The sequence below is a fragment of the Mesoplodon mirus genome, assembly GCF_964341445.2.
Source record: "Mesoplodon mirus genome assembly, chromosome: 17".
NCBI classification, from domain to species: Eukaryota; Metazoa; Chordata; class Mammalia; order Artiodactyla; family Ziphiidae; genus Mesoplodon; species Mesoplodon mirus.
In genome coordinates, this window is record NC_138993.1 from 47,106,957 (window position 1) to 47,122,789 (window position 15,833).

Here is a 15,833-nt window from a genome sequence, read left to right on the forward strand (position 1 = left end):
GATAGACAGATGGATGGATGGATGCATGTTTATATGTGCACTGAAAATATGAGGAAGACATACAAAGCCCCTGTTAAATGGGCAGTGGGGTGAGCGTAGAGCTGTGTTACAGAGGAGGAATGGGAGGAATAAAAGCTTGAGACATTTTTCTTTTCATATCTGTATAATCATATGAACGTTTTGCAGTGCTCATGTGATATTTACATAAGAAGACAACGCCAAAAGGTGTACTTTATAGAAAAGTTCTGACTGTTGAAATCACAGATGTGGGAGAATTGTTTTTTTAGGCATTTGATGCACCAACAAAGACTAAATTGAACCACAGAATGTAAGTGCTTTGAGGATAGAAGCTGTGTTCCCATTGCCTTACATAGCACATGATCAAAGCAGGTACTCAATAAACATCTGGTAACATAGCATTAAAAAACAACAACAACAGTTATTTGCCTCCCCAATTTAGTTTTCTTCTTAGCCGTTAAAACTCTAAACTGTGTGGGGAACTTTAGTGTTAAACTAAATAAACTCCAGGGAGAGTGAAAGCAGCAACTTCCAAGACCATGGTCTTGGAAGGAAATACAAACTACTTTAAAGGAAATATAAACTGCTATGGAAATTCAAAGAAAGAAGAGATAATGTGATGTTGATGGACTCCAGGAAAAGAAAGTATTTGAGGTTGACCTTGAAGAATGTCTAGGTTTTGACAAGGACAATAAGGGTTAAAGAGTGAGAAATTCCAAGGGCAGAGAGTTTAATACTCACAAAACATTTTCTAATTTGTGTTCCTTTTCATTATTCAAAACTAGGATGTTTAATAATCTAGACTTGATTCCTCTCTTACTACATTCTTATGCCTGACTTCAGTCATTTCACCACTTAACACTTTTCCTTTGGAAAAAAGGAAAATACAGTGGATAGGATATACCTAGAGTAGTCAAATTCAAAGAGGCGGGAATTAGAATGGTGGTTACCAGGGACCAGGGGGCATGGGGAGTTATTGTCTAATGTGTGCAGAGTTTCAGTTAGACAAGATGAAAAGACTTCTGAGGATGGATGGTGTTGATGGTAGCACAACAATGAACTGTGAACATACCCCGTGCCACTGAACTGTACACTTAAAAATGGTTAAGATGGTAAATTTTATGTTATGTGTACTTTACCAAAAAAATTTTTTTAATTTAAGTTGATAGGTTATAAAGAGCAGTGTTTCTCTTTATTCATAAAGAAAAGTTTATAACTTCATTAGAATGGAATTTAGCAGTTATTTGTAATATACTTAATATAATGAATACAATTCATTGGATGTCTTAAGACACAGGGTGCCGCCCTGGGATAGTATTACCGCAGAACATGTCCTAACTCTGTGCCACCCCACATTTTTCACATTATAACACACGTAGAAAAGTATAGCATTTGTATGGCACACCGGGGTAAATGAACTTTGCTGGTAGATTGAAGGGGCTCCAGCCATGTCTAGGAGCTGAGGGAACCAATTGCTCTTCATACCTCTAACGCTTTGTCACATTTGTTTTGAAGCTCTGGTCTCACTTTCTCTTTTCTTCTTCTTTTTTTAAAAAATATTTATTTATTTATTTGGCTGCATCAGGTCTTAGTTGCGACACATGGGCTCTTCTTTGCAGCGCCCGGGCTTCTCTCTAGTTGTGGCGTGCGGGCTCCAGAGCACGCAGGCTTAGTTGCCCCACGGCATGTGGGATCTTAGTTCCCCGACCAGGGATCAAACCCACATCCCCTACATTGGAAGGCAGATTCTTAACCACTGGACCACCAGAGAAGTCCCTGGTCTCACTTTTTCATGTTGAATCTAGATTTATCTCACCAGAACATGCTCAGACCTCAAGATAGCTAGCTATGTACATTTACATTTTTAAAAATAATTTTCAATTTCGAGTCTCAGGAATACTAATTGCAGCCTCTTCCCGGTGTAATATAGCTCTAAGCTAAATTAGAAATAAGGAATTTTTTTAGTGAGCGTGGAAGTAGAGCCATGAGGGCTGAATGATCTGGGGCAGTTTCTCTTTTTGTCACTTTGTTGGTAGGAAAGCTGGGTCAGCTCTCTTAGACACATTTTAGTTGGGCCCTGCCTCTGAGGAATCATAAATATTTATTTCCTCAATTCCTAGCTTTTATCGGGTTTTTTTTGAAAACAAGTAATTATATCTACTAGACATAATATTTCTTTTCTTTAGAAAAGTGGCACTGGTTGAACACTAATAGATTCTTAATTTCTAGCTCTTTTTCTAGATTCCGGGAATAATCCACCAGGCTTATTATGTCTGCATTTATCAGTCAGCATTCTTTCTCAATATGTTATAATCCCCAAGTTACATATTAAGTTTTAGTTGCCTGCTTATGGATGACACAAAATTACCCATCTTATCAGTTATTTATCTCCCAAATCACATTGGAACAGTAAATTACTTCTGGTTGGTTTACAGTTAATCCTGTCATTTGTTTTTATCACAGCCCTCTGAGCTCTTTCCTACACCTGGAATACAATTTACTTCAGGGCCTGTTAACACCACTAATTTGTGCTGTTTCTTTATAAAATTACAAATATAACTAATCTAAACCAGCACATAAAAATTAATGCAATGTTCCCAGTATAAACGCTCACTTTTAAGTAATTTGTATGTCTAATATCACGTCATATATATATGTGTGTGTGTGTGTGTGTGTGTGTGTGTGTATGAAAAATATATTATGAAAAGGGTTTCATACCATGGAACCTATGAAAGTCTTAAATTAAAAAAAAAACAGAAGTGTGAAATAGTCAGAAAATAGGGCCCTCCTCAGTTAAAATATTAACTCTGTTAATAACTGCATAGACATGGGAATTCCTTGGTGGTCCAGTGGTTAAGACTCTACGCTCCCAATACAGTGGGCACGGGTTCGACCCCTGGTCGGGGAGCTAAGATCCCACATGCCGTACAGCGTGGCCGAAAAAAAACTGGGGAGCTTCCCTGGTGGCGCAGTGGTTGAGAGTCTGCCTGCCGATGCAGGGGACACGGGTTCGTGCCCCGGTCCGGGAACATCCCACATGCCGCGGAGCGTCTGGGCCCGTGAGCCTGCGCGTCCGGAGCCTGTGCTCCGCAACGGGAGAGGCCACAACAGTGAGAGGCCCACGTACCGCAAAAAAAAAAAAAAAAAAAACTGAATAGGCACAACAAAATTTGTCACCCAAAGCACCATCTTATGGGTAGAAAGGGTAAATAACTTTAAGATAGTAACATAAAAGAAACACTACTGTTTAAATAGGTAAAGAAGTGGAATTACCAAAATAAAAAGCAGTTAACTGTGTATCTGAAATTTTGTGCCCACTTTATTTAACAGTCATCTATCAGGAGATGGCAAATTTTTCCTTAAAGGGCAAGACAGTAAATATTCTAGGCTTTATGAGGCACATACCATCTCTATTGCATATTCTGTTTGGTTTTACCTTTCTTTAAAAATGTTAAATCCGTTCTTAGCAGGCAATCCATACAAAAACAGACCATGGATCATAGTTTGCCAAACTGTGATCTATCTTAATGCTAGTTGCTCAGTACTAATCAGGAGTTGGTAAAGGCTTAGAAACTTCCAGTGGCTGGAACTTCGGGCCGTCACTAATGGATAGTACCTTACTGACAAAATATCTAGAAATGAAGAATGTATGTCTCACGAGAATCAGAAATCAACTTTCCAGAATCATTATTATCTCCATGGAATTTGTTTGAATTTTGGTAGTGTTTAGACATAGATACTGATGTAGATGAGAAGTTGACCTATCTATCCTAATGTAATTGCAGGTAACCTGAGTTTCAGACCATAATGTGACTAAGAACAGAACTTTACCAATAGAAAGATTGAACATATCTTGAGTTCATACAACAGAATATGCTATTTTCATATCTTATTGCTTATTTTCATTTCCACTCAATAATTGCAGTGTTACTTAGAATCATAAATACTGCCCACTATGCTTATAAAGGGCAGCGTTACCTGATTAGTTGGAACCATATTATTACATTACTGTAGTGGCATTTTCTTTCACATTACATAGGGGCAACTCTTGAATATAGAATCTCATGAGGCTTTATGTCCAGATTTAAATTGAACTGAGAGGCGTCTGTAATAGTAAACCCAAACAACATTCATTCATTCATTGAAAAAGTTTATTGGGAGTTCCTTGGCAGTCCAGTGGTTAGGACTCGGCAATTTCACTGTGGTGTGCTAGGTTCAATCCCTGGTTGGGGAACTAAGATCCTGCAAGCTGCATGGCATGGCCACCAAAAAAAAAAAAAGAAAAGAAAAGAAAAAGAAATGTTTATTGAGCACCTCCTTTGTGCCAAGCACTGTTAAGAGGCAGTAAGGGTATAAAACTTCCTGCCTCCATGAAGCTTACATTCTTTTTTGGAGATTAGACTGTAAAGCAACAAACAAACCAAAAAATAAATTGTAGAGAAAGTGAAAAAATGACAAATGCTATGGGGAAAAAATAAAACAGGGCAGTCGGAGGGTGAAGAATACGGAGGGATGGCCTCCCTGAGAAGACGACACTTAAATAAAGACCTGAAAGAAGTAAAACCAAATGCTCAAGGTTTTTGAGCAGCTGAATTTTGCTAGATCTCATCATTATCTTAAAACTAAGGAAATGTTAAATGGCGGTATACCCAGGTAAAAATAGATTCCAATGGAAACTTGCTTTGTTATTAAATATGTAGGAAATGAGGTCCTACTACTCTCTTTGTTTTTTTCTATTTTAGAATGTAAAATATCTAATAAAATATGTAACTTTCTTTAACAGCGAAGTCCAGGTAGCTCACATTGGAAACAATACACTTTTTCAGTATTGCTGCTTTTTTTCAAAACATTTTTTTAAAAAGCTCTTGGGTTTTTTTGTTTGTTTGTTTTTTATTGTGATAAAAAAACATATACAATTTACCATTTTACCCATTTTTAAGTGTACAGTTTAGTAGTATTAAGTATATTCATATTGTTGTGAGACAGGTCTTCAGAACTTTTTCATCTTGCAAACTGGAACTCTATATCCATCGAGCAATGCCTCCCTTCTTCCCCCGCCCCCCCCACCTCTGTAGCCCCTGGCAACCCACCACTCTACTTTGAATTTCTATGAAATTGACTGTTTTGTATACCTCATAGGTGGCATCATACCATATTTGTCTTTTTGTGACTGGTTTATTTCACTTAGCATAACATCCTCAAGGTTCTTCCATGCTATATCTCAAAGCATTTTGCAGTACCTCTTATGGAATTGTCTTTTGAGTCTATGGCACATTCTTTTGAAGCTATTCATTTATTCAAGCCTTATTCCATGCCCAGGGCCCCTGCCCTAGAGTGCCTTAGAGTCTGATCATGGAAACCGTGTATCATATAACATGTGTGATAAATACCAAATAGGAAGCAAGTACAAAATACTGTGAGGGTCACATTTGTATTTTCAGACCTGGACAGCAACAGTGAAAGATAAACTAGAGGAATGGAAAGAAAGAGCCAACAGACTCTGATATCAATTCAGACAGAAATTGAGAAGGTAGCAAAGGTGGTGGTGGAGGAGAAAGACGAGGCAGATGGAGAGATAAATTGGAGGGAGTGAGAAACACCTCTATAGGAGAAACAAGGAGGTAGAAACCAACAGGTGATAATGAACATTTTAGGCTTAGTAAATATGCAAAGTTATAACCACTCCTAGGTCTCAAGGGGCAAGGAGAGGAATTAGAACCTTCGTAGGAAACTTTGGTCTTCCATAGAAGAATTTACTACTACCGAACTATGGCCAGGCAAAGAAGGAGCTGAAGAATAGATATCCCAACTTCTTTCTCCTGTGACCCACAAGCCCACTTTGCAGCCCATTGACTGAACCTAATCAGAAACCATAAGCCACCACTGACAGCATCCTGAGGCACAGCAGGTCTGAGGGTACCCAGAATATCCAGCACCATTATTTTTTATTCTCCTCTTATTATGTGTGAAGTAACTGAGTGGTCATCAACTTGCCTGAGTTTACAAATAAATGGCTGGAGCCTGTCTTATTCCAGAGCCTGTACTTTAACCCATTATTCTGTACTGTGCTCCAGCTACAAAAAAAAAAAAAAAAAATCAACAACAAAGGAAGCATGTCATTGAGCACCTACTGCATGCCAGACACTTTTCCTGTGTGCAGAAAATACAGCATGAAACAAATGCTATAACTTACTTAAGGATTAGAGTCAGTGTCTAGGAATTATGTTCCACTGCTAGTTCAGTGACTTAAGTAGATTGTTCTGGCTCTCAGATAAAAGCCTGAAGATAAGCTTTTCAGGGCTAGTATGTGGCCCTTTGAAGTCATCAAGGACCTAGGTTTCTTCTGCCTTTCTCTTCAAACCATCCTTGGTGTGTGGCCTCTGTCCTCAGAATCACAATATAGCTGCTGTAACCTCAGCCATCACATCTGCATTCCAAGCAGGAAGCAAGAGGAAATGGGGGGAAATACCATCTCCTTTTCTAAAGGCATTTTTCTGTAAGTTCTACCCAACATCTTCTATTTATATTCCATTGGTCAGAATTTAGTCACTCGTCCACACCTAGCAGCAAGGGAGGCTGATAAATGTAGTTTTTCACTGGATGAGCCCACTACTCTCATAATGACATCAGAGTTCTGTTATTGAAAGGGGAAAAATAGATGTAATCTAGGCAACCACCAGGCTCTGTCATAGGATCTTACTCATTTTTATAGCCGTACAACCTAACACAAAGACCTGATACATAGTAGGTGTTCAATAAATTACTATAAAGCTAATCTCAACTACAAGTAATTTAGTTCATGTAGTAGAGTGTCAAGAGATAGGGTTAGAGAAGTAGGCCTGGACCAGATCCTACAGGGCCCTATCTTCTAAATTAAATGTAGCTTGAACATGACAATGATAGTGAAGTTCCCCCCAAATAACCTAGGAATAAGGAATATACATTAGACCTATGGGACAAGCTGTGAAACTAATTTTAAATGGCTATGACCAAAAAACTGAAAAGTCAATTTATGAAGTGGGAAAGCAGTTAAACCACAGGGCAGAGGTACACTCGACTGTGGCAAAGCTACTTCATTAACACATCTGAAGAAAGAAGTTACTGGGAGGAGGGGATGGAGGGCGGATGGTCTGCAATGGACCAGACACAGATTGAAGTAGTCAGGAAGGACAGTCTACCATTAAAATGCTTGTACTGTCCTTTATGAGTCCCTTTTAAGATTCCCTTTTAATATCAAAAGTTTTATTTACCTTCTATACATACATAGTAGTAAAAGAACTTTTAGTATCATTGATTGAGAAAATGCTGATACACAAATTCTATGCCTTTTGCTTGATCTGTAGAAGTTGCTTTCATATTTTTTTGTCCATGAGCCACAGTTAAGAAAACCAGTTTACATTATGACCTAGTGAAGATCACAGTTTCTCAAAATGGAACTTACTCCTCCTCTGGCAGATCAGCTAGCATTCTGGTTTGTACTTTGGTTTCTTTTGGATTTGGTTAGGCCCTGTCACCTTTGAATTCTCTTGGAAGATAGCACCTGGCTTTTCCCTATGATTTCCTTATTTTACCCTGGAAGCTTCTTTCACCTTTAATACTAAGAACTATGGACTTTCTATTAAAGAAAAACTACTAAAGTGTTTTAATGCAGATTTGCATTTTAGAAAGATAAGCTTGGAGGAATTGTGGGTGATGAACATAATAGAAGAGAAAGCCAAATCAGAATTAGGAAATTCTTGCAGGAGTGAAGCCAGAAATGATGAGGGCCCAAGGTAAGCCTTTTGGGGTCAAGATAGAAGCAGAATGAGGAGTTTAAAAGGTATTTCTACAAATGTTAGGGACTGTTTAGAATGAACATAGCAAGTGGGAAAAAAAGGAGAAATCTAAGATGAAGAGGAATCAAACATTTCTGGTTTAGATGACTGAACAAAATATGGTACCATTCACCAAGACAGAGAATATGGCGATTGGGGGAGTTCATTTTGACATACTGAATTTTAGTTGCCTTTAGGCATCATGTAAAAGTATTTGTAGCTCAAGTTGGAGCTATGGTTATACAGACGGGGCTGGAGGAAGGAGGTGGAGGGTCTACTGGTGTATTTGGTGGTAATTGAAGCTGCCCAAGGGCATGGCTAAGAGCAAGAGGAGCTGACCATTGATGTCACTTCTAACATTTTGTGCATCAGCTATGGCATATGAAAAAGATAAAATTGTAACTTATCATACTTATCTGTATGCCAATGTATATATATTGAATGTGATTCTTCATAGTTTTAAGGAGATATAAGTGGGAAAGGAGTAATTGCATGTTTGATTTATTATATTATATAAAATAAGATGTTTCGATTGGCATCAGTATCTTATATAGGGAGTTCTGTGTGCTTTATCACAGTCCACCTTCCCTGCTCTTTTGTTACTATTCTGTATAGCCAGGCTCTTTTACATTGAAATGATTGAGCACTAAACCCAAGAAGTACTCTGGTAAATACTTAGCAATTCAGAATACCCAAAGCACAATGATTTGGATCTAGAAATTCTTTACTAAATATCTATTGAGTGAATGAGTATCTGTATGTAGATAGATAAGACAACTAAAAAGAAGCTGTGCCCTTGATTTTTTAAATAATTTTACTTGAAAATAGAATCAATTCATAAAATATTCACCTCTGTAGGATATATTAAATATAGGATTTAAGCCAGAAAACACAGCTGTGTATTTTCTTTAATAGACATACCAGGTGGGAGATTATTTCTGACAAAAGACAAAATCTTTGCCCTTAAGTCTCTTTCTGAATTACAAAAAGCAATTATTTACTATAATTTTACATAAGAATCCCAATGTATATAGGTACTTAGTTCTTTGAATCGTTTCTCTTCTCCTCCTTATAAGCATTTTACTTAATTTTCTTTTCTTCTTTTCGTTTTTTTTTTTTTTTCCTTTTTTTTACAGACCAAAAAAGAAGCGCCTGAGGGGTCTAAGACACAAAAAATGAAGACCTAGTGTTTTGGACAGATTTACTCTATCATTATTTACTCCTGAAGGTCTTTTTCTGATGAACAAAGTTTATCTTAATCATGTACTTGACATTTTTTAAATAGCTAATTTAAAGTTTATTTTAACTGAATGTTAAATTAACAAATTATCATAATAATCAAACTACATAAAGTGCAAATATTTGGTTTTATCTATTTTGTTACAAAATAAATATTGTATACTCTATTATGATTTAAATATTGGCGCTTTCATAATTCTTTAAGGCATTTTAAACATGTGGCTTATAAATATTTTGATTAGTTGTTATATTAGTGAGTATTTTTCTAACTATATAAATTTTGAATTTAAATGTCAACACAAATACCAAAACACCTTACAATTTTTAAATTAATAATCACCTGTGAAGTCTACTAGAAGGCATTTTATATGCCCAATAATGGTGGTCAGATATCATGTAAGTGGATATAAATTACTGATTCTTTCTTTGGGCTCTGTTTTTTCTTATATTTCATATTATTATTAACCAATACAATCTGGTACAAAGTCCGTTATTCCATTGGTCAAGTAAAATTTTGGTGGAAAGTGTCTTGTTACTTTGGTCAAAACAGATGCAGTATGGACCAAATATCTAGTCTGTAAGAAAAAATCAGTAGCATTTTCTCTTTTTCTTGTTATAAAATATGCTCCATTTGTCATTCAAGAGTTACAATTTAAAAGAAAGAAGAGGGGTGGAAGAGAAAGAAAAGAAAAAGAAAGAAGTATATTTTCATGTGTCAGATTTGCTCAACCACTGTTGACATAGAGGCTGGACAATTCTTTATTCAGGACAGGAGTGGGGCAGTTCTTTGCCTTGTGGGATGTTTGTCAGCATCTCTGGCCTCTACCACTAGATGACAGTAGCACCCGCACCCCCAGCCCAAGTTGTGACAGTCAGAACCCTCTCTGTCCCTCCCATCACCCCCACCTCCTAGTGAAGCACCACTGATGTGCAAATCACTGATTATCCTGGTATATATGAAAAAGGAATCTATCTAATCACTGTGTTCTTTGAAAGTTTACAGTATCATAGGCTATTAGTTGAGTGTGAGAGAACAGAAAAAGCCTCTGATAGTAATATGCACTTGTAAATCTACGGTTGGCCTAAAAACCCTAATCTCATCCTTCCCTTTTATTTCGTTTGGATACATCTAAAATACGACTTTCTGCAACAAAGATTTGTGAAAACGGCCTTTCTCAGGCACGCATCCTAAATCCAGATGCCCTTATAATTCATTAAAACTAAATTTGTAGCGTAATTTGTTTCCTTCCAAAATGCTAGAAGAGAATGTCTGTTTTATTTTCACCTCTACTTATTAATCGAAAAGCATTTTATAGTTTAGTTCAGTCAACCCTGTTTGTTATATGTACGTATTTTAATATAAAGGAATACTGATTGATTATCCAAGTTAAATATATGGTGTGGACAAAGGCACAGAAGCAGGAAAATTTGGAGCTGATTTTAAAAATAGAAAATGCAGTGATGAGGAAATTGAGGAAGTCTTCCTCCCTCCAAATCCCTATTTTTTTCCCTCTTCCTTTCCTTTCATTTCTAGATATGAATTACTCCTTTAAAAAAACATAGTTCTTTCTATCATATCCTACCATTAGTAAAGCTCAGGATTAGACTGTGGTATGAAATCTTTTTAGATGACATTTGTGAATTTTCTAATTCAGATGCCACTCCTTCCAGAAAGTTCTATCTGTTCTACCATAGTAATTTATGTACTCTGTACTCTACATCTCTAATTCTGCTTACCATATTTTATAATAATTGCTTACTTGTCCATTTCCTTGAAGGCAAGAACTATTTCTTAAGCTTTTTTTGGTCCTCAGTATTTAGCACTGTGCCTTGAATTTAAGCTGTAAATGTTTATTTGATGAATTTGGGCACAGATGAGATACAGTGATGTAACTTTTTTTTTTAATATATTAAAAATCAGAGTGTTTTTCTTTTTCTTTTTAGTATCACAGAATCTATTCTAGCTTATTTTTGTTTTGGGGTTTTTTTTTTTGAATTTTTGAATTTTATTTTATTTTTTTATACAGCAGGTTCTTATTAGTCATCCATTTTATACACATCAGTTTATACATGTCAATCCCAATCTCCCAATTCATCACAGCACCACCCCCCGCCGCCGCTTTCCCCCCATGGTGTCCATACGTTTGTTCTCTACATCTATGTCTCTATTTCTGCCCTGCAAAGTGGTTCATCTGTACCATTTTTCTAGGTTCCACATATATGCGTTAATATACGATATTTGTTTTGCTCTTTCTGACTTACTTCACTCTGTATGACAGTCTCTAGATCCATCCACGCCTCTACAAATGACCCAATTTCATTCCGCTTTATGGCTGAGTAATATTCCATTGTATATATATACCACATCTTCTTTATCCATTCGTCTATCAATGGGCATTTAGGTTGCTTCCATGAGCTGGCTATTGTAAATAGTGCTGCAATGAACATTGGGGTGCATGTGTCTTTTTGAATTATGGTTTTCTCTGGGTATATGCCCAGTAGTGGGATTGCTGGGTCTTATGATAATTCTATTTTTACTTTTTTAAGGAACCTGCTTACTGTTCTCCATAGTGTCTAGCTCATTTCTTAATACCACTACAACCCTTGCCTTTTCTTTAAATTTCCAGACCTTCATTTTCTCTTTCTAATTTTTAAAATAAATTTATTTGTTTGTTTATTTATTTATTTATTTATTTATTTATTTATGGCTGCATTGGGTCTTTGTTGCTGTGCATGGGCTTTCTCTAGTTGTGGCGAGCGGGGTCTACTCTTCATTGCGGTGCGCGGGCTGCTCATTGCAGTGCCTTCTCTTGCTGCGGAGCATGGGCTCTAGGCGCACAGGCTTCAGTATTTGTGGCTCTCGGGCTCTAGAGCACAGGCTCAGTAGTTGTGTCTCACGGGCTTAGTTGCTCCGCGGCATGTGGGATTTTCCCGAACCAGGGCTCGAACCTGTGTCCCCTGCATTGGCAGGTGGATTCTTAACCACTGTGTCACCAAGGAAGCCCTCTTTTTTTTTTTTTAATACTTATTTATTTTTATTTAGTCACGTCGGGTCTTAGTTGTGGCAGGCGGGCTCCTTATTTGCAGCATGCGTGTGGGACCTAGTTCCTGACCAGGGATCGAACCCGGGCCCCCTGCATTAGGAGCACAGAATCTTAACGACTGTGCTACCAGCAAAGTCCCTCTGCTTACTTTTTTTTTTAATTGTGGTAAAAAACACATAACATAGACTTTACCATCTATCCATTTTTAAGTGTAGCTTTCAATATGTTGAGTTTATTCACATTGTTGTACAACAGGTCTCTCAAACTTTTTCATCTTTCAAATCTGGAGCTCTATACTCATTAAACAACTCCCCTTTCCCCCTTTCTCTCACCCTATCACACAGTGACCCAGAGTCACTATGTTGTACAGGCAGTGGTTGGATAATCACCAGGAAGTTTAAGGCCAGATTCCCACCTTTAGGGGAGGTTGAAGTTGTTAATGAGCCAGTTTCCCTTTTATTTTACGATCCTGAGAGACTAATGATAGACAAAACAAAAGAGTTTGTCTTAAATATTACTCCTTTAAAAAAGTAATTAGTACTGTAAATGCTTCAAAGAAAGACTTCCTGAGGCTTGGAGGTCACCAAGCAAAACTCGCCAGCCAAACAGCTATCTAGAGTCCTCCAAGGTAATGTTTACTTTCGTTGACTTACAGAGCCCATGGTCTAGTCCTCAGCCTTACAGGACTCAGAGACTTAATTCTGTTAATGAACTAAAGATGACACATCTTTCAGGAGTATGCCCACACTTACTGGTTATAAATCGTAATGTATCAGTTGTGAGCGAAAAGTAAAACTATTATACAGAATGTGACTTACTGGGATAAACACAAATGATGTGTTCTTGCCTTGTTTTCCCTTGGCTTCTTCAATACTGTACTCTCGTTTTCCCCCTTGCTCCTCTTCTAGATGATCATAAAACATTAGAGTTTTTCAAAGTGTCTACCCCCTTAAGTCTTTTTTCTGTTCTGTACTTATTCTCTTGATAATTTCTGCTCCCTGGCTTCAGTTACTATATGCCAATATTCCCAAGTTTATATCCCTAGTCCAAACTGTTACCTTTTAATATAGGACCTGCCTACTTGACATCTCTACTTGAATGTCTCATTGTGACCTTAAACTTAACATGTGCAAAACTGAATCCACCAAGTTTCTTCTCCAGTGTTCCCAGTTTCAATAAATGGCTCATATCAGTGGCTATTCAATGGCTTGTATTACAAACCTATGAGTCATTCCAGACCCTTTTCTCATTAGGCCTCAAGCTTCAGTCACCACACCCAGATGATCTAGCTCTTAAATAGTTCCCTTTTTTTAAACTTTCGATTATGAAAATTTCCAAATATATAAAAGGGCAAAATAAATCTTGGGGTGATGGATATGTCCACTATCTTGATTATGGTGATGGTTTCATGGGAGTGTATATGTATAAAAATGTTTATCAAATTCTACTTTTTTAAATGTACAGTTTATTGTATGTCAGTTGTACCTCAATAAAGATGTTTAAAAAAAAAGAAAGGTAAGAGTTAGGAAATCACCATTTAGTAACCCCTGATGAAATGATTCAGGCATCAATCACCAATGAATGCTAAAGCAGTTAGAGGATATCGCAGAACTTTATATCAGGTCATAACCACCAAAATGCTCTAATCAACCTTAGATTATGTTGATTTATGTGACTCGATGTGATGTATCATGAAGTATAAAACAACACCTAGGGCTTCCCTGGTGGCTCAGTGGTTACGAATCTGCCTGCCAATGCAGGGGACATGGGTTCAAGCCCTGGTCCAGGAAGATCCCACATGCCGCAGAGCAACTAAGCCCATGCACCACACTACTGAGCCTGTGCATCACAACTACTGAAGCCCGGGCGCCTAGGTGCTGTGCTCTGCAACAAGAGAAGCCACCGCAATGGGAAGCCTGCACACCGCAATGAAGAGCAGCCTCTGCTCGACGCAACTAGAGAAAGCCCATGTGCAGCAATGAAGACCCAACACAGCCAAAAATAAATTAATTAAATGAATTAATCAAATAAAAACAAAATAAAACACCTATGCAGTATCCTTGCAAAAAAATAAATAAATAACCTGAATCAGATCAAGTCTTCAGACCTAACTTCCAGTCTGTAGGCAAAACAAAAAATACACCAAGCTTAATGACACCACGAAGAATGAATGAGTCATTCTGGGCACTGGGAATGTTCATTGTTTCTAGGCCCTCAATGTTTCTAGGCTTTTTCAGTAGACAGAGTTATGAAATAAGTGTTTTTAAATAGAGAGGGGAAAATCATGAGTTCCTACCAGTATATCCAATTCTAATTTAAGATTTTTTTAAAGATTTCAACTTTTTTTTTTTCTTTCAGGTACGTGGGCCTCTCACCGTTGTGGCCTCTCCCACTGCTGAACACAGGCTCCGGACGCGCAGGCTCAGCGGCCATGGCTCACGGGCCCAGCCACTCCGTGGCATGTGGGATCCTCCTGGACCGGGGCACGAACCCGTGTCCCCTTCATCGGCAGGTGGACTCTCAACCACTGCACCACCAGGGAAGCCCTCAACTTCTTTAATTTTATACTTTGTATTTCATTTCCTGTTCGTGAATTTCTATCACCACCTTAGCTCAAATCCTCATGTCCTCTTCCCTAGATTATGTCAGTCTCCTAACCAGTCTCCCTAAATCTACTCATGCCTCTCTCCAAACCATTCTCCACAGAGAATAATGATCTTTTTCCTTTTTTAGACACTACAATTTTTTATTTAGAGCTTAATCTACAGTTTATACAAGGCATTATAAGATATGAACTTAGAAAATGGAACAAATTGCAGTTTAGGTACAAGCTGAGAGCATAGTATATCATATTTCAGTAAATTTAATTGAAAACTTTTAAATGAGGACTTCCCTGGTGGTGCAGTGGTTAAGAATCCGCCTGCCAGTGCAGGGGACACGAATTCGAACCCTGGTCCGGGAAGATCCCACATGCCACGGAGCAACTACGCCTGTGAGCCACAACTACTGAGCGTGCGCATCACAACTACTGAAGCCTTTGCGCCTAGAGCCCATGCTCCGCAACAAGAGAAGCCACCACAATGAGAAGTCCGTGCATGGCAACGAAGAGTAACCCGCACTTACCAAAACTAGAGAAAGCCCCTGCACAGCAACGAAGACCCAATGCAGCCAAAAATAAATAAATAAAATAAATAAATTTATTTAAAAATTAAAAAAAGACTTCTGTGCTGGCATTATCAGGATAAATGCTTCTAAATAGATGGATTAAAGCATATTTTATTACCCCCAGTTAGAAGCCAGTTCTTTTAGTTCTTGTACTAGACATATGTTATGTTTCCTTTATATTCAACGAGAGTACCTACAGTTTAGAAAAATCTTCATAAATTTCTTTTAAATGAAGCTAACTTTTGATATATTATTTCTACTTTTCAGGGGAGTTTTTCCCTTATTTTATAGTTGGGCACTTTCTAATTCAAAAACCTAACACTACACTTAATTCTGTGACCTAATGAAACAGACTCTCAACTGTATTTAGCAGTTTAGAATCTAACATATTGCCTCCAAATAGAGTGGGATGGAATAGAATAAAAATGACTGTCCTCTTAACCCAGATGCAATATAAAACAGTTCTCTTTTCTTCTAATAATAGAAATGCTTATGTATTACTTACTAGGAAAAAAACGTTTTAAGCTTTAAAGATTTAAGCTATTATTCCACA

General features: G+C 37.6%; 1 protein-coding gene across 2 annotated transcripts in view; it reads left to right on the top strand.

Annotated features, from left to right (window-relative positions):
• PIBF1 (progesterone immunomodulatory binding factor 1) overlaps nt 1-15,587 on the top strand; it is a 202,973-nt gene extending 187,386 nt beyond the window's left edge. Inside the window, exon 18 of one of the 2 annotated variants that reach the window (XM_082601927.1) lies at nt 14,474-15,587. In XM_082601927.1, the coding sequence (XP_082458053.1) occupies nt 14,474-14,785 (312 nt within the window). In that variant the 3' untranslated portion in view covers nt 14,786-15,587. Of the gene's footprint in view, nt 1-8,968; nt 9,229-14,473 lie in introns of those variants that run through there. The other variant, XM_082601928.1, reaches the window with a different exon arrangement.
• The last annotated feature ends 246 nt before the right edge of the window (nt 15,588-15,833 follow it).